Source organism: Bufo gargarizans, chromosome 5 (genome assembly GCF_014858855.1).
Source record: "Bufo gargarizans isolate SCDJY-AF-19 chromosome 5, ASM1485885v1, whole genome shotgun sequence".
Classification (NCBI taxonomy): Eukaryota; Metazoa; Chordata; class Amphibia; order Anura; family Bufonidae; genus Bufo; species Bufo gargarizans.
The window spans coordinates 282,141,373-282,165,545 of record NC_058084.1 but is presented as its reverse complement, the minus strand read 5'-3'; the positions used below and the strand labels follow the sequence as shown (position 1 = coordinate 282,165,545).

Here is a 24,173-nt window from a genome sequence, read left to right as displayed (position 1 = left end):
TGAATTAGGTAAAAAAGAGCTAGTTGGCCATACCTTACTCTAATTAGATAAACTCAATACTGAAATTATTGCACCTTCATACCACTATATATTCATGACGGTGTAATGAATATGAACGATGGCGCTATTTATTTGAATCCCTACTTTAATTATGAAATGACAATTCTTATTTTAATCATGTTTAATAAAAAGCTAATTTTAAAGGAACATAGCATTACTCATATGTGTTGGTTTATTAGCATAGTAGATGTAACTTTTCCACCACTTTGTACTGTTTTTGATAAATATTCCCAATGGTTTCTAATTGCTGCACAAGAGACACAGTATTATCATTAATAACATAATATCATTAATATTGTTGTTAATTTTAGGCGGGGTGTTCTGCATCTTCATGAAAGCACAGGAATCAACGATTTAGGCCTGCCTCGCTGGAACCTTACATCTTGTCTAATTGTTGTGATCGTATTCCTTTATTTCAGCTTATGGAAAGGAGTGAAGACTTCTGGGAAGGTGAGACTTTTGGGCAGTAAACCTGCTTTTAACAAAAACTTTGAATCAGCTATTTGCAATTCAGGTGCATGAAATATGACACATCAGGCAGATTTACTAATACTGTCGGACTTATCAGTTAATGATGCTGGATGATGAATCAGGTGAATCTTTAGACTGTCTAGTCTAACTTTACAAATGTGCCAAATCTTTGTTGCTTTTAGTGCACAATGTTCCATTTAAGTCAAACCCCTTTCCGTGAAACCGCACTCTCAGGATAAATAAAGTATCTAAAACAGTCCACAATTTCATTAGTAAATCTGGCCCATTATTTCCGCCATTTCCTTAATGGAGCAGAAGATGCATGTTTTACTGAGTTTTCTGCTATGTCAACTTGCAGAGGAATTTAAATCCGTTAAAAAGGAAATCCTATCTGAGGGCAGAACAAAGTAGTGATAGATGCCCTGATTACATCTGTGTATAAACTACTAGCGGTTAGAGATGAGCAGATTGATTCTAAACTAATCAAATTCGTCACCAATTTCAAGAAAAATTCTTCTGTCATTTGAATCCGAAACTTTGGTAATTTGCTTTGAAAGAATTGTGATTAATGGCTTCTGTCATATTACTTTTAAAATTCAATGCATATACAAAAATTCAATGCATATAAAATTCAATGCATATACAATTGCCTGTATTTTTTTTCCCAGAAAACCTGTTGCAATTTTTCTACCATATATAAATGTTCAAAGAGGTTGTCTGGGGTTTTAATATTGATGACCTATCCTCAAGATGGACTATTGGTAAGCTCTGGTAATCGCTATGGCCCACTTGCAGTTTACAAGGTATAACTTCATCCATTGGATGGCGTCTGTGCTTAGTATTTTAGCTCAGCCATATTCACTTGAATGGGACTGAGTGGTGCCTAGGCCCATGTGACTGATGAATGTGATGTCTAAAGCACCAGAACACGGCAGCATCTTAAAACACCTAATTGGCAGAGGTATTGGAAGATGGACCCACAGCTCTCTGATATTGATGACCTATCCTGAGGATAAGTCATCAAAATCAAAATCTCGGACAACCCCTTTAAGCATATTTTAGTGCGTTTAATTTGGTTGCAACCAGGGGACTTCGAATTAGGTCTGCATGTTTTTCCTAAAAAACTGTTGCAATCTTTCTACTATTTATGGTTGAGTTTATAAGCATATTTTGGGACAGCATTTTTTCCCAATAAGGGACAATTTTTGGACCATTTTTTTTATTTTAAAAAGTATAAAAAATTTGACTTAATAAAATAAATAAAAACAGGCTATTTGTTAACATCAGCAACTATGTGTTTACCCATAGCTATATACAGTATCTCACAAAAGTGAGTACACTCCTCACATTTTTGTAAATATTTTATTGTGATAACACTGAAGATATGACGCTTTGATACAATGTAGAGTAGTCAGTGTACAGCTTTTATGGCAGTGTAAATTTGGTGTGCCTTCAAAATAACTAAACACACAGCCATTAATGTCTGAACCACTGGCAACAAAAGTGAATACACCCCTAAGTGAAAATGGCCAAATTGTGCCCAAAATGTGAATATATTGTGTGGCCACCATTATTTTCCAGCACTGCCTTAACTCTCTTGGGCATGGAGTTCACTAGAGCTTCACAGGTGGCCACTGGAATACTCTTCCACTCCTCCATGATGACATCACAGAGCTGGTGGATGTTAGCGACCTTGCACTCCTCCACTTTCCATTTGAGGATGCCCCACCAATGCTCAATAGGATTTAGGTCTGGAGACATGCTTAGCCAGTCCTGCACCTTTACCCTCAATTTCTTTAGCAAGGCAGTGGTCATCTTAGAGGTGTGTTGGGGTCATCATGTTGGTAGTTTGCCCTGCAGCCCAGTTTACAAAAGGAGGGAATCATACTCTGCTTCAGTATTTCACATTACATGCTAGCATTCAAGGTTCCCTCAACGAACTGTAGCTCCTCACAGCTGGCAGCACTCATGCAGCCCCAAACCATGACACTCCCACCACCATGCTTGACTGTAGGCAAGACACGCTTATCTTTGCAGTCCTCACCTGGTTGACATCACAAACACTCGACACCATCTTAACCAAATAATTTCATCTTGGCCTCATAAGACCACATGACATGGTTCTAGTAATCCATGTCTTTAGTCTGCTTGTCTTTAGCAAACTGTTTGCAGGCTTTCTTGTGCATCATCTTTAGAAGAGGCTTCCTTCTGCCATGCAGACCAATTTGATGCAGTGTGCGGTGTATGGTATGAGCACTGACAGGCTGACTCCCCACCCCTTTAACCTCTGCAGCAATGCTGGCCCCACTCATACGTCTATTCTGAAAAGACAACTTCTGGATATGATGCTGACCACGTACACTGAACTTCTTTGGTCGGCTATGGTGAGGCCCAGGGGCATTGCTAGTGTCTCAAAAGATCAGGGGCCCAAGCCCCAATAAATATGGCCAGTTCTCTAAATCGACCCTCCCCCCGCACTTTCCTGTACTCGCTATGCAGCAGCACATACCTGTCACATCCAGTGCCTCCCAGGTGATGTCTCCTCCGATATACAGTACAGACCAAAAGTTTGGACACACCTCCTCATTCAAAGAGTTTTCTTTACTTTCATGACTATGAAAATTGTAGATTCACACTGAAGGCATCAAAACTATGAATTAACACATGTGGAATTATATACATAACAAAAAAGTGTGAAACAACTGAAAATATGTCATATTCTAGGTTCTTCAAAGTAGCCACCTTTTGCTTTGATTACTGCTTTGCACACTCTTGGCATTCTCTTGATGAGCTTCAAGAGGTAGTCACCTGAAATGGTCTTCCAACAGTCTTGAAGGAGTTCCCAGAGATGCTTATCACTTGTTGGCCCTTTTGCCTTCACTCTGCGGTCCAGCTCACCCCAAACCATCTCGATTGGGTTCAGGTCCGGTGACTGTGGAGGCCAGGTCTTCTGGCGCAGCACCCCATCACTCTCCTTCATGGTCAAATAGCCCTTACACAGCCTAGAGGTGTGTTTGGGGTCATTGTCCTGTTGAAAAGTAAATGATGGTCCAACTAAACGCAAACCGGATGGAATAGCATGCCGCTGCAAGATGCTGTGGTAGCCATGCTGGTTCAGTATGCCTTCAATTTTGAATAAATCCCCAACAGTGTCACCAACAAAGCACCCCCACACCATCACACCTCCTCCTCCATGCTTCACGGTGGGGACCAGGCATGTAGAGTCCATCCGTTCACCTTTTCTGCGTCGCACAAAGACACGGTGGTTGGAACCAAAGATCTCAAATTTGGACTCATCAGACCAAAGCACAGATTTCCACTGGTCTAATGTCCATTCCTTGTGTTCTTTAGCCCAAACAAGTCTCTTCTGCTTGTTGCCTGTCCTTAGCAGTGGTTTCCTAGCAGATATTCTACCATGAAGACCTGATTCACACAGTCTCCTCTTAACAGTTGTTCTAGAGATGTGTCTGCTGCTAGAACTCTGTGTGGCATTGACCTGGTCTCTAATCTGAGCTGTTGTTAACCTGCGATTTCTGAGGCTGGTGACTCGGATGAACTTATCCTCCGCAGCAGAGGTGACTCTTGGTCTTCCTTTCCTGGGGCGGTCCGCATGTGAGCCAGTTTCTTTGTAGCGCTTGATGGTTTTTGTGACTGCACTTGGGGACACTTTCAAAGTTTTCCCAGTTTTTCGGACTGACTGACCTTCATTTCTTAAAGTAATGATGGCCACTTGTTTTTCTTTACTTAGCTGCTTTTTTCTTGCCATAATACAAATTCTAACAGTCTATTCAGTAGGACTGTGTATCCACCTGACTTCTCCACAACGCAACTGATGGTCCCAACCCCATTTATAAGGCAAGAAATCCCACTTATTAAACCTGAGAGGGCACACCTGTGAAGTGAAAACCATTTCAGGTGACTACCTTTTGAAGCTCATCAAGAGAATGCCAAGAGTGTGCAAAGCAGTAATCAAAGCAAAAGGTGGCTACTTTGAAGAACCTAGAATATGACATATTTTCAGTTGTTTCACACTTTTTTGTTATGTATATAATTCCACATGTGTTAATTCATAGTTTTGATGCCTTCAGTGTGAATCTACAATTTTCATAGTCATTAAAATAAAGAAAACTCTTTGAATGAGAAGGTGTGTCCAAACTTTTGGTCTGTACTGTAGATCTTCAATGTCATCATCTTCTTCATTCGGTCTGGACAACTTCTTTCACCGCGCCTTGTCTCTGCAGAGTGTGACACACAGACATCTTAGCTTCCTCACATTTCTATTATTGTCCTCCAACGTGGAGTCCCCACAGTGTTATCCTGCTGCTAGCTGAGCCCTTCAATACCCCAAATACTATCCTGAAGAAATATGAGTGCCCCCATAGTAATAGTGCTCCTCCAAGTCCCACCAATAGTAATTCCCTTCTAGAATGCCCTCATTATTAATACTGCCCCCTACAGTGCCCACAACCATGATACTGCTCCCCAAGAGTGCCTCCATTAGTAATTCTGCCCCCTATAGTGCCCCCAACTGTGATAACACTCCCAAAGAGTGCCCCCATTAGTAGAAGAGCCCTCCAGTATTAATAATGCTCTCACAGAGCCCCCAGAAGAAATAATGCCCCCTTATTGTTCCCCAGTGGTAATAACACCCCCCATAGTGCACTTAGTAGAAATAAGGCAGATCTATAAGTCCCTCCTATAGAGCCCCCAGTAGTAATAAGAATGCCTATAATGTACCCTGGATTTATAATACCCCTACAGTTCCCCCAGTATTTATACTGCCCCCTACTTTTATAATGCTCACCCTGAAGTGCCACCAGTATTTATAATGCCCCCTGCAGTGCCCCCTGTAGTTATATTACTCCCTCCTCCATTCAGACCCATGTAAATAACATCACACCATCTTTCCTGCCCTCTCCAAAATACAGTTCCATGTAAATAACATAACTCCCCTACCTTCAGCCCCTTCCAAAATACAGTGCCATGTAAATAACACTATTTACCTCCGCCATAAAGTCCCATGTAAATAACATCACACCATCTCTCCAGCCCCCTCCAATATACAGTCCCATGTAAATAACAACCCTCTCTATATACAGCCCCCTCCAAAATACAGTCCCATGTAAATATCATCACCGCCTCCCCAGCCACCTCCAACATGCAATCCCATGTAAACATCATCTCCTCAACATTTAGTCCCATTTAAGTAACATCACTCCCTCCCCCAGCCGCCTTCAACATACAGTCTCATGTAAATTACATTACCCTGCCCTAGCCACCTCCAACATACAGTCCCATGTAAATAACATCACTCCCTCCTACAGCCACCATCAACATACAGTCCCATGTAAATAACATGTCCCCTCCCACAGCCGCCATCAACATACAGTCCCATGAAAATAACATCCCCTCCCACAGTCGCCATCAATATACAGTCCCATGTAAATAACATAACCCCCTCCCCAGCCACCTCAAACACACAGTTCCATGTAAATAACACCCCTCTCTTCAGCCCTAACATACAGTCCAATTTAAATAACCACTACTCCCAGCATTCTTCTGCCTCTCCCTTCACCTACCTCTCCTCGTGTAGCAGACATCACCACAGATTCTTCCCCCAGGACTTCTCCTCTTCACTGCCATCCTCTCCTGCACTGGTCACATTATGGTGACATCATCGCAGGTCCTTCTAAACCACTAGCTGTTTTGCTGGTCACAGGCCTGAATACCGGTGTACAAATGGTGAGGCCAGAACAAGTAGAGGCGGTAGTAGATTGGGTGGCTGACAGTGCCTCCAGTTCCTTCACATTGTCTCCCACCCGGTCCCCTGCTGAAAGCGCAGAATTGGCTACTGCAGCCCATGAGCATCTGTCTTTCCCCTCGCCCCCTTGCAAATCAGCCAAGCTGTCTGACCCCCAAGTCATGCAGCAGTCTCTTATGCTTTTTGATTTTTCTGCTGGCAGGGTTTTTGAGGGCAGTCCACATAGCCCTGCTCCAGAAGTGGAAGAGATTGAGTGCACTGATGCCCAACCACTTATGTTTCAGGATGTGGACATGGGAGGACAACCGCAGCACATCTATGATGATTATGAAACAGAGGTGCCAACTGCTGCGGCTTACTCCAGTGTGCAGACCGGCAAGGACGGAAGGGGTGAATAGTGGGTGGAAGATGATGTGGAGGATGATGAATCCTAGACCCAACATGGAATCAAGGTCATGCAAGTGACGTGTGCAGTTCAGAGGAAGAGGTGGTGGTCACACAGCACCAGCCGCACAGCAAAAGAAGGAGCAGTGTGCAAAAGCAGAGTGGCCATCCCCTAGTCAGTACGCCTGCTACTGCCCACTGCACCCAGGGACTGAGCACACCAAAACCAGCTCCAAGGAGCTCCATGGCAGTTCTTCAGACAATGTGCTGATGACAAAACGCGGTTTGCACGTTGTGTAATCAGTGCCTGAAGCGAAGCATAAATGTTTAAAACCTGAGCACCACCTGCATCTAAATGCAAAGCATGAGCTGCAGTGGAGTAAACACCTCAAAAACCACAAAAGATCTCAGGCTCCTCCTGGTCCCTCTTCTGCTGCAGTCTCGGCCTATTCCTCCCCCTCTGGATTGACAGTGGAACCTGCCACCCTGCAAACAGAGGATGTGGCAGCAACTCCACCACGTCCGTCATCGTCACCAAGCATCTCCACAATGTCCCATGGAAGCGTTCATCTGACCATCTCCAACACACTGGAGAGAAAGAGGAAGTACCCCCCTACCCACTTGCGATGGGAGAAACCTCGTAGCAGCTCTGGGCCTAGCTGGTTTGACGCACATCCCTTGACTGGCGCATGTGCTGAATTTGGTGGTGCAGAGGTTCAAGTGTGGTCCGTCTGTGCGCGCTTTCGGCGTTCTGACCCTGCTGCTGCTTGCCTGTCTGTGCTGCAGCGTAACTTTGGCCTTCCCGCTCACCCCCTCATATGCGACGTGCCCACAAGATGGAACCCCACCTTGCACATGCTGGAGAGACTGCACGAGCAGCAGCAGGCGATAGTGGAGTTTCGGCTGCAGCATGCACGGGTGAGTCACTCTGCGGAACAGCACCACTTCACCACCGAGTGGGCTTCCATGCGGGACGTGTGTGCCATGTTGCACTGTTTCGAGTACTCCACCAACATGGCCAGTGCTGATGACTATCCCACTTCTATGTCTCCTTGAAAAAAAACTTTGGGAGATAATGGAAGAGGATGTGGCACAGGAGGAAGAGGAGGAGGAAGAGGGATCGTTTCCATGGTTATCAGGCCAGTTATTCACAAGTGGCTCGGAGGGTGGGTTCCTGCACCAACAGAGGCCAGGTAACACAATTGTCCAGCCATGGCACAGTTCTGGAGGATGAGGAGGATAATGATGAGAAGGAACCATGTTCACAGCAGGGTGGAACCCAAAGCAGCTCATGGGCATCACTGGAGCATGGCTGGGGGGATACAGAGGACACAGACGATACACCACCCACAGAGGACAGCTTGTCGTTGCCTCTGGGCAGCCTGGCACACATGAGCGCCTACAGGCTGCAGTGCCTGCGCAACGACCGCTAAGTTGCCCACATTCTAACCAGTGCTGATTACTGAGTGGCCATCCTGCTGGAAGGACAACGTGCCATTCTTAATTCCGTCACTTGAGCGTGATCGGAAGATGCGCGAGTACAAGCTGGTAGACACGCTGCTGATGGCATTCTCACCTGACACCGGTGGCTCAGTGGAAGCACAAGGTGAAGGCAGAGGAGGAGGAAGAAGTCGCCAACGCAGCTGGGGCACCACCAGCACCTCAGAAGGGAGGGTTTGCATGGCCAAAATGTGGAAAATCTTTGTCAGCATGCCACAACAACAAGCACCACCAGCTGATATGGAACGTCTTAGCAGGAGGCAGCATTTCAGCAACATGGTGGAATAGTACGTGTGCACATGCCTACACGTACTGACTGATGGGTCTGCCCCATTCAACTTCTGGGTCTCCAAATTGGGCACATGGCCTGAGCTTGCCCTTTACGCCTTTGAGGTACTGGCCTGCTATGTTGCCAATGTAATGTCCGTACGTGTGTTCAGCACAGCAGAGGGGGTTATCACAGACAAGCACAGCCGCCTGTCCACAGCCAATGTGGACAAACTCATGTTCATTAAAATGAACCAGGCATGGATCCCACAGGACTTGTCGATACCTTGTGCACTTTCACAATGTTTTGGGGTCTTCCCAAATTTATAAAAAATAAAATTAAAATAAATAAATAAACTGCAAAAAAAGTGTTGGCTACCTCCTCCTCTACCACCACTGCTTCCACCTACACCACCACGTCCACCACCTCCTCAACCTCCTACTCCACTTTGAACTCCACCTCCTAGTTCAAGATCATAATTTTTAACATTTTTTTTCATTCTATGTTATTTTAATTCATTTCCCTATCCACATTTGTTTGCAGGACAATTGTCCTGCTTTTACCCATATTTTGCTTCCTTTTGCAGCCCACTAGCCCTTTCTATGATTTTTTTTAGAGCCATTTTAGTGCCCTAAAGTTCGGGTCCCCATTGACTTGGGTCCCCAATGGGGTTCGGTTACGGAGTCAAGTTTGGGTCCCAAACCCGAACTTCCAGGTGTTCGCTCAACCCTATTAGTTACATATTACTTTATCACAAATCGCTTTTCATAGTAAGTTTTCATAGTAGGCGTAACGAATGGGAACAGTGATCACACCGCCTTCTGTAAAAAAGAGAGAGGCTGTTAGCTCCAATTTTGATTGAAGAAAACCCGCCAAAGGACCTGCCGCGAGCATGATGACGTCACCACGTGATCACGATGGTTACACACAGTGACGTCAATGATGATGTCACAGGATGTGGCCAGCTTAATCACGTGGTGACGTCTTCGCTCTCGCCACAGGTCCTTTGGTGGGTTTTTTTCAGTCAACACGGGACACAGAGGTGAGAATAATTTTTTATTTTCAGCCACCATTTTATGAAAAATTGATTAGTGACCACAAAGTGCGAGGAAATTCAGCTTTGTGGCGAATCAAATTTTTCCTAAACCTTAGATCGAATTCCCCTTCAGATACTTCGATTTGCTTAACACTAGAAAAAACTCATCCATCAAGATTCCATCTGCCCTAGCCCTCTTTATTGCTCTTAAAGAGGAGCTTTCCTGGGTCCAGACTTTATAAACTAAGTATCAGGGTATGTAGGGCATACAGTGGGGATCTTACGCTTACTATTTTTTCTGGGTGCCGCTCCGTTTGCCCGCTGTGGCCCACAATAAATTCTCCCCCCATATGCTAATTTTTGCATCGGAACAGGGAGGAGGAGACTGCCCTGGTTCTCAATGGGCATCTCCTTCTACCTGGCTGTGATCTGTCCAATCGCAGCGGAGAGCGTCACAGCCAGGGAGAAGGTGAGGGGTTTTTTTCTCCCTGGCTGTGACGCTCTCCACTGTGATTGGACAGCTCACAGCCAGGGAGAAGGACATGCCCATTGAGAAACAGGGCAGTCTTCTTCTCATCCCTGTACTGATGCAAAAATTTGCATACAGGGCAGGAGAATTTAATGTAGGCCACAGCTGGTGAATGGAGCTGCACCCAGAAAAAATTGTAAGCGCTATTAGATCCCTGCTGTATGTCCTATATACCCTGATACTTAGTTTATAAAGTCTGGACCCATGAGAGGTCCTCTTTAATTTTAGTACCCCTTTCGAATACAAGCGACTGCTTGCTAATTTTCCTAAAGAAATCCTGTGAATAGATATCAGGTAGCAACTGTAAAAATAACTCTGCCACATGTTAGAACTTAGAACACTCCTCAAAGATAAAATTACAACATTAGTAAGTAAAAATCATGGACTTAATGAAATTACAAATTTTATAGACATGTTAAAGTTATGCAAATTATAACAAAAATTGAAACAAAATATTCAAAACCTTAAAATTTATTCAGTATCGAGTATGAACACATTATGTGTACTTACACACCATGTCATGCTATCAATGAGGGTTTTCTGAGCTCCTTCTGAGGAATGTTCTGCCACACTGCACTTGGAAACGCAAAACATCCGCATTCTTTGCGATTGCCAACCAATGACGTCCCAGATAGCCTCAATGGGAGACATGTCCGGAGATGCTGCAGGCCATGGTAATGCATATAGGCCACAACAGCTGCTCACAGTAGCACTAGCAACATGTGGCCTGGCATTGTCCTGTTAAAAAATGGCTCCTGGGACACTTAGAGATGTGGTCTTACCACTGGTTTCATAACCAAATCAATGTAACTCTGAGCTGTTGGTGCACCTGAAATGAAGACTAGAGTGGTCCGTTTACCATACATTATGCCTCCCCACACCATTTGATGCTCCTTTGTGAAGGACTCTTCATGGAGTTTCCCTTATGGTCTCCAGACCAATCTCCGGCTTTCATTGCATTTGCATCAAAGACAAAAAGCATGACTCATCACTGAAGAGGATAGCCCTCCATTGCAGTCTAGCTGTGCACCATTATAGCCTTTGCGAGCAGCATTATGAGGTCAATAGAACACCTGTAGCTGGAAGTATGGCTCCAAGCCCAATATCGTACAAACGCCTTCTGATGGTTTGTATAGACACTGTTTGCCACCCTAGGCTTGGTATGTGACTTCCTGTTTGACTTGCAGTACAAAATGGATCACTATTCGTTATACTTCTAATGAGACGATCTATCAGTGCAGAGGTCCTGTGCAACTCTTGCTGTTATTCCAATTCTTTATTGTTTTCCCAGCTACCAAAACATGCGACATTGAACAGCACTGACGCACCGCGTGATAAACCAAGGTCTCTCAGTTCAAGCACTCTCTCCTTCTCAGTTTGTGACAAGGCGCAATAATTACTGTTGTACCAGTGGACAATAATTTTGAAAAGTCTTTTAAAATTAATCTCTTAAAATATAATATAAATGTAATAAATAGTTTCCCTCGATCAACTCAACCCTGATATCTTTGGGAGAAAGTCAGGGCCGTTGAATATCTCTCTCTCATAATGCCTCCCATTTTAGAGGGAACTGAACAATAATAGCAATAACAATAATCCATGTATGTATATGGTTTGATCATTATGCTTATCACTGTATGACATTGGATGCTAATTCTTTATGGCTACGCCTTTACCTGTCATGTTCTTCTGTCTTTCTTAATTGAAAATTGGAAAATAAAGAATTTATAAATAAATAAATGTAATAAATAACCTCTATTATTGTGTCATTTGCCGTTTATATTCTTTTCTTTTTTTATTCTTTTGAATCTTCTGTCTTGGATTTTAGGTGGTGTGGATTACAGCTACAATGCCATATGTTGTCTTGACAGCATTGTTACTTCGTGGCATTACTCTTCCAGGAGCTATAGATGGAATTAAAGCTTATTTAAGTGTTGATTTTCTTCAGCTTTGTAAGCCTTCGGTAAGTGGACATATAGGCAGTGCAAGGATGTGCTTTATTTACATTTTTTAGCTTTGTTACCATGTACTTGTGGCAATGTAAAATGACCCATTCTATTATTTTATATGCAGTAGTTTTCCATTAGATAGGCACTGGTTTTAAAATATTTATGGCAAAGACTGTTTAGCTTCCTTACTAAATGCATAGTAAGTTTGTTATAATACAGTAAATTACATTTCTACTTAGATATTTATAATGTAGATGAACAGCCAATAGGAAAGTTGACAATAAGGGACAACAGCTCTCTGGGCTATTCAACTAGGAAATGAGCTTCAATGGACCCCTTTCTAAATTGAGATTTATCACTGCTTTGATTGTCTCTAGAGTTGAGCGAAGCAAGCTTCGGATGCTTAATTCGAAGTCACTTTGTTCAAAACTACGGAATAATAGTGTATTGAGATTTGTCTCCATACAGTGTTAGAATGTATGGGCTCCGATGAGCCGAAGAGAGTTATTCATGAAGTCGCGCTTGACTTTGTCGAATAACTTCAGTAGTTGATTTTTAAAGTGGAAAACCACTTTAATACTTGAAACAGAACTTGGCTTTGGTTACGACTGGTACCTTGGAACCGAAGCAGGTTATTTCAACTGTATATCTATCTGTTCTTGTTGCTGAGCAGGAGAAAGTCAAAGAATGCAGTTGTCTGAGTCTCCTCTTATACTGCCCCATATTGAAATAAATGGAGCATGTAACCTGCAAGGAAATGACGCTACCAAACAGCATAGCACCAATTTTTGGAATTGAACATTTTAAATTTACACACGGAGGTGCATGTACTGAAAGGTTTTAAAAGGCAATGTGTCATCAGAAAATCACCTATTGTTTAAATGATGGGGAAGAATTTTCAAACTGGTGTAAAGGAAAACTGGCTTATTTTCTCATACCAATCAGATGCCACCAATTTTTTTACCGAGAAGCTCTGAAAAATGAAAGGTGGAATCTGCTTGTTTTCTATCAGTTTTGATAACTCACCCCCATGTTTTTATGTTAAAAATATTTTTTTGAATTTTTGTGATTACATTTTTCCACATTACTATCTATATTAGATTTTTTTTTTAAGTATATAAGGCCTCATGCACACGACAGTATTTTTTCACTGTCCGCAAAATGGGGTTCCGTTGGTCCGTGATCCGTGACCGTTTTTTTGTCCGTGGGTCTTCCTTGATTTTTGGAGGATCCACGGACATGATCCACGTTTTGGTGTCCGCCTGCCGTGCGTAGCCAAACGGATCCGTCCTGAATTACAATGCAAGTCAATGGGGACGGATTCGTTTGACGTTGACACAATATGGTGCAATTGCAAACAGATCCGTCCCCCATTGACTTTCAATGTAAAGTCTGGAGTTCCTTTATACCACCTGATCAGAGTTTTCTCCAATCCAATGGTATATTTTAACTTGAAGCGTCCCCATCACCATGGGAACGCCTCTATGTTAGAATATACTGTCGGATATGAGTTACATCGTGAAAACTCAGATCCGACAGTATATTCTAACACAGAGGCGTTCCCATGGTGATGGGGACGCTTCTAGTTAGAATATACTACAAACTGTGTACATGACTGCCCCCTGCTGCCTGGCAGCACCCGATCTCTTACAGTGGGCCGTGATCAGCACAATTAACCCCTCAGGTGCTGCTCCTGAAGGGCTTAATTGTGTGTATCATAGCCCCCTGTAAGAGATCAGGGCTGCCAGGCAGCAGGGGGCAGACCCCCCATCCCCAGTTTGAATATCATTGGTGGCCAGTGCGGCCCCCCCGCCCCCCTCCCTCCCTCTATTGTAATAATAGCATTGGTGGCCAGTGTGCACCCCCCCTGCCTCCCTGCCCCCCCTCCCTCCCTCTATTGTAATAATAGCATTGGTGGCACAGTGTGCGGCCTCCCCCGGCCCCCCCTCCCTCCCTCTAAAGCATTAACATTGGTAGCAGTGTGCGCCCCCCCGCCCCCCCCTTCCTCCCTCTATTGTTTTAATACATTGGTGGCAGTGTGCGCCCCCCCCCCTTCCTCCCTCTATTGTTTTAATACATTGGTGGCAGTGTCTGGCCTCCCCTCCCCTCGATCATTGGTGGCAGCGGAGTAGAAGCATCATACTTACCTGCTGGCTGCTGCGATGTCTGTGTCCGGCCGGGAGCTCCTCCTACTGGTAAGTGACAGGTTTGTGCGGCGCATTGCTGTCACTTACCAGTAGGAGGAGCTCCCGGCCGGACACAGACATCGCAGCAGCCAGCAGGTAAGTATGATGCTTCTACTATTGCTAAGTAACCATGGCAACCAGGACTGCAGTAGCATCCTCGTTGCCATGGTTACCGATCGTAGCCCCAGCGATTAAACAGGGACTCCGATCGGAACTCCGCTGTCACCAATGATCGGGGGGGGGGGGAGAGGGGAGGCCGCACACTGCCACCAATGTATTAAAAGAATAGAGGGAGGAAGAGGGGGGGGGGTGCACACTGCCACCAATGTATTAAAACAATAGAGGGAGGAAGGGGGGGCGGGGGGGCCCACACACTGCCACCAATGTATTAAAAGAATAGAGGGAGGAAGGGGGGCGGGGGGCGCACACTGCCACTAATGTTAATGCAATAGAGGGAGGGAGGGGGGCCGCACACTGTGCCACCAATGCTATTATTACAATAGAGGGAGGGAGGGGGTCGGGGGGGGGCAGCACTGGGCCACCAATGAAATTTAAACTGGGGGGGTCTGCCCCCTGCTGCCTGGCAGCCCCCGGATCTCTTACAGGGGGCTATGATATGCACAATTAACCCCTTCGGGTGCAGCACCTGAGGGATTAATTGTACGGATCACGGCCCCCTGTAAGAGATTGGGTGCTGCCAGGCAGCAGAGGGCAGTCATGTACACAGTTCGTTGTATATTCTAACTAGAAGCGTCCCCATCACTATGGGAACGGCTCTGTGTTAGAATATACTGTCGGATCTGAGTTTTCACGAAAAACCTTTTATGCAGACGGATCTTCAGAAAGTAACCTACGGCCACAGATCACGGACACGGATGCCAATCTTGTGTGCATCCGTGTTCTTTCACGGACCCATTGACTTGAATGGGTCCGTGAACCGTTGTCCGTCAAAAAAATAGGACAGGTCCTATTTTTTTGACGGACAGGATACACGGATCACGGTCTCGGCTGCAAAACGGTGCATTTTCCGATTTTTCCACGGACCCATTGAAAGTCAATGGGTCAGCGAAAAAAAAAAACGGAAAACAGCACAACGGCCACGGATGCACATAACGGTCGTGTGCATGAGGCCTAATCCTGCAGTTTTCACACTGGCCACTAGCTCTAATAATAGGTCATAATTTCCTGTTCTGTACAGGTAAGGCTACTTTCACACCTGCGTTAGGTGCGGATCCGTCTGGTATCTGCACAGATGGATCCACACCTATAATGCAAACGCTTGTATCCGTTTGCATTATTCTTTTTAAAAACAGTCTAAGTCAAAACGGATCTGTCCTGACCTACGTTGAAAGTCAATGGGGGACGGATCTGTTTTCAACTGCACCATATTGTGTCAGTGAAAACGGATCAGTCCCCATTGACTTACATTGTAAGTCAAGACGGATCCGTTTGGCTCTGCATTGCCAGTCTGCATCGCCAGTCGGACACCAAGCAGCGTTTTGGTGTCCGCATCCAGAGCGGAATGGAGGGGGAAAGGAGCCAAACTGATGCATTCTGAACGGACCCTTATCCATTCAGAATGCATTGGGGCTGAACTGATCCGTTTTGAACCGTTTGTGAGAGCCCTGAAACGGATCTCACAAATGGAATTCAAAATCCCAGTGTGAAAGTAGCTTTTAAGTTGCTATTATCATTATCTCTACAGGCAGAATTAGGCCCCATTTACACGACTTTGTCTGTTTTGTAGACCACGAACTGCAGAACACAGACACCGGCCTATATTTTCCCCTTTTCTAGGTCCTGCACTGTCCATGTTAAAAATGCCTATTCTTGTCCACAAAATGGACAAGAATAGAATATGTTCTTTTTTTTTATGGGGGGGGGGGTGGCTACGGAACGGATATACGGATGTGGACTGCACAGGTCTGCAAAAAATGTGGATCGGATGCAGCACAAAAATATGTCTGTGTGAATGGAGCCTTACAATGACAAGTAACACCTCTGTATGGATAACGCAGACTCCATCATTTACAAATGGTAATATCACAGCTTTTCAGCTCACTCCTGACCTCTCCACACGTTATGATAAAGTCTCCCATAGAATTCAATGAGTCATCTCCTGTCCAAGATTTAAACAATAAGTCACCTTCCCTTTCAGAACCTTTCAGTACATGTATCTCAGTGAGTAAATGTATAACTTTCAATAAAAAAAACTGGGTGCTATGCTGTTTGGCAGCTTCATTTCCTTGCAGATCAATATGGGGTAGTATAAGAGTAGACTCGAATAACTGAAGTCTTTGACAGTCTGTGTCCATGGTCCTTGTAGCTGCTCTCAAAAGAAATAAGCCTTTGCATTTTTAAGGCCTCACCAAAAATTTTAAAAATTTTAATAAAAATAAAAATTGATTTATATAGGTCATTTTCTGATGACACATTCCCTTTAAGCTTGGTAATATGTACAGGTCCTTCTAAAAAAATTAGCATATTGTGATAAAGTTCATTATTTTCTGTAATGTACTGATAAACATTAGACTTTCATATATTTTAGATTCATTACACACAACTGAAGTAGTTCAAGCCTTTTATTGTTTTAATATTGATGATTTTGGCATACAGCTCATGAAAACCCAAAATTCCTATCTAAAAAAATTAGCATATCATGAAAAGGTTCTCTAAACGAGCTATTAACCTAATCATCTGAATCAACTAATTAACTCTAAACACCTGCAAAAGATTCCTGAGGCTTTTAAAAACTCCCAGCCTGGTTCATTACTCAAAACTGCAATCATGGGTAAGACTGCCGACCTGACTGCTGTCCAGAAGGCCATCATTGACACCCTCAAGCAAGAGGGTAAGACACAGAAATAAATTTCTGAACGAATAGGCTGTTCCCAGAGTGCTGTATCAAGGCACCTCAGTGGGAAGTCTGTGGGAAGGAAAAAGTGTGGCAGAAAACGCTGCACAACGAGAAGAGGTGACCAGACCCTGAGGAAGATTGTGGAGAAGGACCGATTCCAGACCTTGGGGGACCTGCGGAAGCAGTGGACTGAGTCTGGAGTAGAAACATCCAGAGCCACCGTGTACAGGCGTGTGCAGGAAATGGGCTACAGGTGCTGCATTCCCCAGGTCAAGCCACTTTTGAACCAGAAACAGCGGCAGAAGCGCCTGACCTGGGCTACAGAGAAGCAGCACTGGACTGTTGCTCAGTGGTCCAAAGTACTTTTTTCGGATGAAAGCAAATTTTGCATGTCATTCGGAAATCAAGGTGCCAGAGTCTGGAGGAAGACTGGGGAGAGGGAAATGCCAAAATGCCTGAAGTCCAGTGTCAAGTACCCACAGTCAGTGATGGTGTGGGGTGCCATGTCAGCTGCTGGTGTTGGTCCACTGTGTTTTATCAAGGGCAGGGTCAATGTAGCTAGCTATCAGGAGATTTTGGAGCACTTCATGCTTCCATCTGCTGAAAAGCTTTATGGAGATGAAGATTTCATTTTTCAGCACGACCTGGCACCTGCTCACAGTGCCAAAACCACTGGTAAATGGTTTACTGACCATGGTATTACTGTGCTCAATTGGCCTGCCAACTCTCCTGACCTGAACCCCATAGAGTATCTGTGGGATATTGGGAAGAGAAAGTTGAGAGACGCAAGACCCAACACTCTGGATGAGCTTAAGGCTGCTATCGAAGCATCCTGGGCCTCCATAACACCTCAGCAGTGCCACAGGCTGATTGCCTCCATGCCACGCCGCATTGAAGCAGTCATTTCTGCAAAAGGATTCCCGACCAAGTATTGAGTGCATAACTGAACATAATTATTTGAAGGTTGACTTTTTTTGTATTAAAAACACTTTTCTTTTATTGGTCAGATGAAATATGCTATTTTTTTTAGATTTTGGGTTTTCATCAATATTAAAACAATAAAAGGCTTGAACTACTTCAGTTGCGTGTAATGAATCTAAAATATATGAAAGTCTAATGTTTATCAGTACATTACAGAAAATAATGAACTTTATCACAATATGCAATTTTTTTTTAAAGGACCTGTACACTATAAACTGGCCATATGTATTATTAGACATCTGTTGGTGGATCCTAATGATTTGACCATTGGCCTATGCGGACAGCAAAAAAGAAAAGACTTTTCAGATTGTTTCTCAGGAGATCAAGAACATGAGGAGTGTCTGGCAGCAGTATATTAATCTCTTACTGTTCAAATATACAGGCAGGATTGGTCCATCTGATGAGGGATTTAGGAGAAACGGCTTTTGACGGCTTTTGACCAAGCAAGCATTCAGCCAACACTAGCTAAAGTGTATATCCTGCTTAAATATTTTCATTTTTATTTCCAATTATTCTATGTCTTCCTCTGCTTCTAAATATTTTTCAAAAAGTACTAAAACAGCAGATAGCTAATCTGCAGTATTGCCTGGTACAATTGTTTAATGACAAGTCTGCTTAAACTGTAGATTTGTTTTCCAAAGATCTGCTCAGTGTATGCTATGAATTAACAAGGCAATGATTATATTATATTAAATGCGCCTTCAAAGATAGTTGACAAATTAATTTATTAGAAAAATAAAACAATAGAAAACAAAACAATGCTACGGAGCCCATTCTTTTCACTTGCAACTAATTTAAACCAATATTTTATTTTCCATAAGAAAGAGCACCAGAGGGGCATAATTTCCCTCTCTGTGAGCTCACGACTTGACAACTCAAAGCAATAATCTGAGAAATTGGAATTGGACTCAGTAATTGGTGAAATTACCTTGCATTCAAAAGTATCTTTCATCTTTATGCTGAATGAGCTTCCTGCAATTATCTCTAATAACAGCTCTCCCTCTCTCCCTCCTCCTTTTACCATTCTTTGTCTGGTTGGTTGGGGGGATTGTTTAAGGTTTGGATTGATGCTGCCACTCAGATCTGCTTCTCACTCGGTGTTGGGTTTGGTGTGCTAATCGCTTTTTCCAGTTACAACAAGTTTACAAACAATTGCTATAGGTAAGCAATAAACACATGTCTAGCTTTTCCATCAATACTCTTGCAATAAATAGTAAATTAATCTTTTGCCATCTCCTATATTTCTGCATTTATGACTAATATAATGTGGTCTGATTATTATCTAAGTCACAATTACATACAAACGCAATCTAACAAAACTAATAACACACAAAGAGTTGTATCTTCATGTCTTATATTAATCAGATTTAGTAAACATTCAAAGCGCAAGGAGACAAAATAAGTAATCCCTTGAATTTAATAACCTGTAGTTTAGCCGCAATCATCTCCACTCAATCTAAGATTTGCACAACATCGAGGAGGACATTGAACCATTCCACCCTGCAAATGTCTTTCAGTTTAGAACTCTGACTTGGCCATTTTAAAACAAATCTTCTCTTTAAACCATTCTTTAGTTGATTCTACTAGCTGATTTACTTGTGTGATCTACTTATCAAGACTGGCGGATCCATACTCCAGTCTTGATCTCCCTGCACCGGCGTGAGATACCCCAAATTTATTAAAATACAGATGCTTCTTAATAAAGGCCTGCTGTATTCCAGATACTAAAGTCTACACCAGACTGGCGTAGTCTTCAGTTATAACATCTCCCAATTTTCTGGCGATAGTTATAAGAAATCTGATGGGCAATGCAAAGCCTCGCCCCTCCTAAGACCAACAGCATTTCTCAGTACTACAGAAGCTGCAGAAAAGCTTAAAGTGGCAAATTATGGTGCACGTATGGCATCTTGCAGATCATCACTAACAAGCATTCTTAAGAACGCTCATTAGTGATGATCTGGCAGTGTAATACTGCTGCCAATTACTCAATAAATAAGCAAATGATTGTTCATCGGGTAAGTGCAATCTTTCAACAGGTTTAAAAATCATTTGCCGGTGTCAGATTGTGCTGTCTAATCACGATCTGCTGCCGGCAAAGAGTGATTCCGTATGGGGACAAGTGATGGCATAATAATCGCTCCTGCCTATACAGAGGAGGAGAATGCTGCATATAGTAGCAGTGGTTTCCTCTGCTAGTGAACAGGCGATTGTTGGGAAGAAATGCTTCCATCCTGACAATCGCCTGTGTGATCTGCCAGTGTAATAGAAGAAGCTTTAGATAATAACCAGACCACATTTTATTAGTAATAAATGCACAAATATAGGTAATTCCCAAGGGTTCATTTTCTTTTCTTGTAATTGTATATGTTGTAATATATGGTGTTGTTAGTTTAAAAAAACACAATTTCCATAATGAAGTATTTTCAGCTAAACATACAAACTTTAAAGGAGCTGTCCAACTTTGAGACTGTTTTAACTAGTGGCATCAGTGTGTTGCACCTGCTACAAAAGTCTTACTCACCTGCTCCCCATCACTCAATTCTAGCTTCTTGGCTTCCATCAGCAGTCTTCTGGTCCCCGTCCTGTTAACTTCCAGATGGATGGGTCACTTGTGCCGCTGTATTCAATGACTTGACTCAGCAGTGATATGTCCCCAAGCAGCACGTCCCTTATGGTGATGCTTAAGGACATGTGATTGATGAACCCATCTGTCAGAAGATAGCTGATGGAAGTTTCATAAAAGTAGTCCTAAGAATTTTCCATGGAAATATTTTACAATTTCTGGATCTGACTTACTATATGTTAGATGTATGTACACTGTGAATATTCAACTTACCCCAAGTAGTCGTAAAGAGACATAGAAATTTCAGGTAATGTAAAAATCAAAATATCTTGCTTACTTAGAGTGAATCACAAGAGTACTATTGCTGTGTACATAAGCTGCATTTGTAAGGTGAATTTACACTGCATAATTGTTGGGTCAATTATTTTGAACAAAAGTTACTACTAACACTCATTCCTGATAATCTGCGTGTGTAAATGTGCTGCCGATCACCCAATGAACAAGTAAAATGTTTGTTCATCTAGTGAAATGATTTTTCATGCTGCACATAATAAAGTATTGTTTCTTGGTGGCATGATTGTCCTATTTGAACAGTCATCTGCTGCCACAAACAATGAACATGTATGAGGACAAGTGATGGTAATAGCCATCATTTGCCAGCATACACTGGAGGAGATTTATGTATGTAAGAAAAGCTCTTTCCCTCCACTGACTAGCATACAATTATCAGGAAAGAGCTATCCCTTCCCAATAATTGCCTGCTTATTTGGGCAGTGTAAATTTGCCTTTAATATTAAATGAAATTGGAAAGTGTTTGGAAAAGGCTAACCTAACACGACTAGATTCAATCCTCTTTGGCACTAAATATAAGGCTACTGCACAAGACCGTAATAGACTCATTTGAAACCAACCATGCTCTGTACATGATGTGGACAGTCCACAAGAACAACTTTATATGCAACAATGGCAAAAAGCTCCATACAAAAACACAATTCTCTGTAAGAATAGTCAATAGATACAATTGATTTAGCATACACCTGAATGGAACGCGCTTACAATTCAATAATTGTGCCAATAGATTTTAGGTTATGGTTCCTTTTTTACAGGCTCCTATTTTTATATTCTCCAGATCATTACTATAAAGTCAAGTATTGATCTTCTAAGCTGATATGTTGAAACTTTGTTAGGCTATATTCTCACTGCCATTATGGTTTCATTCCATAAGGATTTGTTACTAAACAAAATTGCAGAATAGTTTTGTACTTTGCATTATTCTACATTGTACAATTATAAGTCAATGGGAGCCTTCAGAATTCATAGCAAAATGGATCCAATGCATATCCCTCATGGATCCCATGAAACCTGAATCCATGACTGCAGTGTGAGTCCTAAAGTCAGCCCTAAACATTAGATTGTCATCAGCAGAATAGCCATTCGGCTGTCATCTTTCCTTCCTGACTTGCCTAATTTGTAATTGGATTAGCAGAGCATTCATGTTTATTTTAATAAGGAGAAGGTAATAAGCTGTTGCCCCACATCTCTGGTAGTACTTTCTCCCAAGGATACTAAGGATCAGAATTTTAACATGGTGTCCAATTCTCTGTCATCTACCATTGAGATGATTTTAATGCATACACATTAGATTATTTGATTCCAGTTCACTATAGCCATCCTTAATATCAGCATTTAGATCACAAAATGTTTGGCTTATGTATAGTAATTAAAATAAAAGCTACTCCCTTTGTATCATCATAGTTTTAAAGTTTTACATACTGTATGTCTTAGCTTAATCTTATCCTAAAAGCAAGATAGAAAAGTCAACACTACAAACCATTTCTCCCAAGCATTTTGTGGACTGCTGGAAGCTCCGTGTGTTAGAGACTTTCTGCTTTTTAGTTGTTGGTTGAAAAGTATCCACCATTTGTCTCTTACAGAGATGCAATCATCACCACCTCAGTCAATTCTTTGACAAGCTTTTTCTCTGGTTTTGTCATCTTCTCTTTTCTTGGATATATGTCGCAGAAACATAATGTACCAATTAGTGATGTTGCAAAAGATGGTAAGAATGTTAATACATCTTAAAATATGTAAAGTGAGGTTAACACATCGTTCTTGCCATTCTGTTGAGGCATCTGTTTTTTTATAGCATGCTGCAAAAAAACATTTGTAGCAAGCCCCTGAGTAGTTGATGCAGAAGATGGGACTGGTAGTGTCCCTGATGAGATGTTGTGTCAGAGTGTACTCCTAGACGTAAAAGGATAACTGTCTCTCTTTATTTAGTGCAAAATATTACTTGTGGTATGTCCAGCAGTATTAAGTACAAAGTGATGTTTTTGGCACCAGATGAGAAAGTATGGTGGCTGGTTGTGTGGCAATTAAATGGCACTAGCAGACACTTGTGGATATAAGTGTCCACTGTGAGATTCAGGCTTCGGGTTAGAATGGCCTGGTTGTTAGCTAGGTGATGGGTGTCTGAGTTGTAGTCCCTCATCTGTAGAAGTGTATGTACAGCTGTGATTACTTTGCTGTCTAGTCACACTGAAGCTTCCAGGAGGCAGTGTTCTTGATTCTGACCATCCCACTGGAGTGATAGTCTCACAGAAGAACTGGATACGGTTCCTAAGACTAGGAGCTCTAGCATGTGTTTTCTCTCCATTTTGTTGTCTACTCAGGAACTCCCCCTCCTGGCAGGAAGTAGGACCAGCCCACTCCTACCAAAAGGGGAGGAACAAGGTGGTTAATCTTGTTCCTGCCAACCATACCTTCTCTGCTGGGACATACGACCAAAGCATAACATAACATGCCATAACAATTAAAATGAAAATAAGCAGGATCCAATAGTATAGGAATCCAGCTGCTTCCTGTTGTATCCTGGTTGTATTCAGTAACTATAACTATGACCAACTATGTCCACTACTTGTTAAGGCACTTTTACCGTGGACGAGGATTGGACCAATTATCAGGAAAGAATGTATGTACAAATTCTTATTTCCGATAAGTGGCCTGTGTAAGTGTGCTGCAATCATTTGACAAATGAGAAAAAAGCTCATGTGGCAGGTGATCACACCTAAAATCCTCATTTGTTAGCTGCACAAATAAATCCTCTGTAAACAGAGGATGTGCCACTGACAATGTGCAAAGTGAATAGAGGTGGGCAGACGACTATAATAATGATTACTTATTCTCCATTCATTTTGAATAAGCATAAATTAACTTGTATATAGTCGACTGGCGCACATTAATAGTCTGGCATAGGCCCGTGTAAGAGGACCCTTAGAAGGGTACTTCAACAGTAAGCTGATCATGACATTTAACCCGGCTAGAAGTCACAGACATCTGCTGTAATCTGTGGAACCCGGCAGTAAATGCTTAATTTCTCTGCAGTCCAACTGCAGGGGAAAGTAAGCATTGTACAGTGCCCCTCTACGTGTGCATGAGGCCTAACACTCTGCCCCGCTGCTGCTCTGCAAACCTTGACTTCGGGGGGGGGGGGGCGAGAAGGGCTTGTTCCATCCTGAAGGGAGGGGGGGCGGGGGGTCTTGTGGCAGCACCCACCATCCTGAAGGGGAGGGGGATGACTGCTTGTATGGAGGTGAGTACGGCCATCCTACATGGCGGGGGTGGGAGA

General features: G+C 43.0%; 1 protein-coding gene across 1 annotated transcript in view; it reads left to right on the top strand.

The window, feature by feature from the left end:
• SLC6A3 (solute carrier family 6 member 3) overlaps nucleotides 1–24,173 on the top strand; it is a 154,624-nt gene that overhangs the window by 107,039 nt on the left and 23,412 nt on the right. The window contains exons 4-7 of the mRNA XM_044295484.1: nucleotides 372–510; nucleotides 11,838–11,972; nucleotides 19,040–19,143; nucleotides 22,480–22,604. Of these exons, the coding sequence (XP_044151419.1) occupies nucleotides 372–510; nucleotides 11,838–11,972; nucleotides 19,040–19,143; nucleotides 22,480–22,604 (503 nt within the window). The remainder of the gene's footprint in view (nucleotides 1–371; nucleotides 511–11,837; nucleotides 11,973–19,039; nucleotides 19,144–22,479; nucleotides 22,605–24,173) is intronic.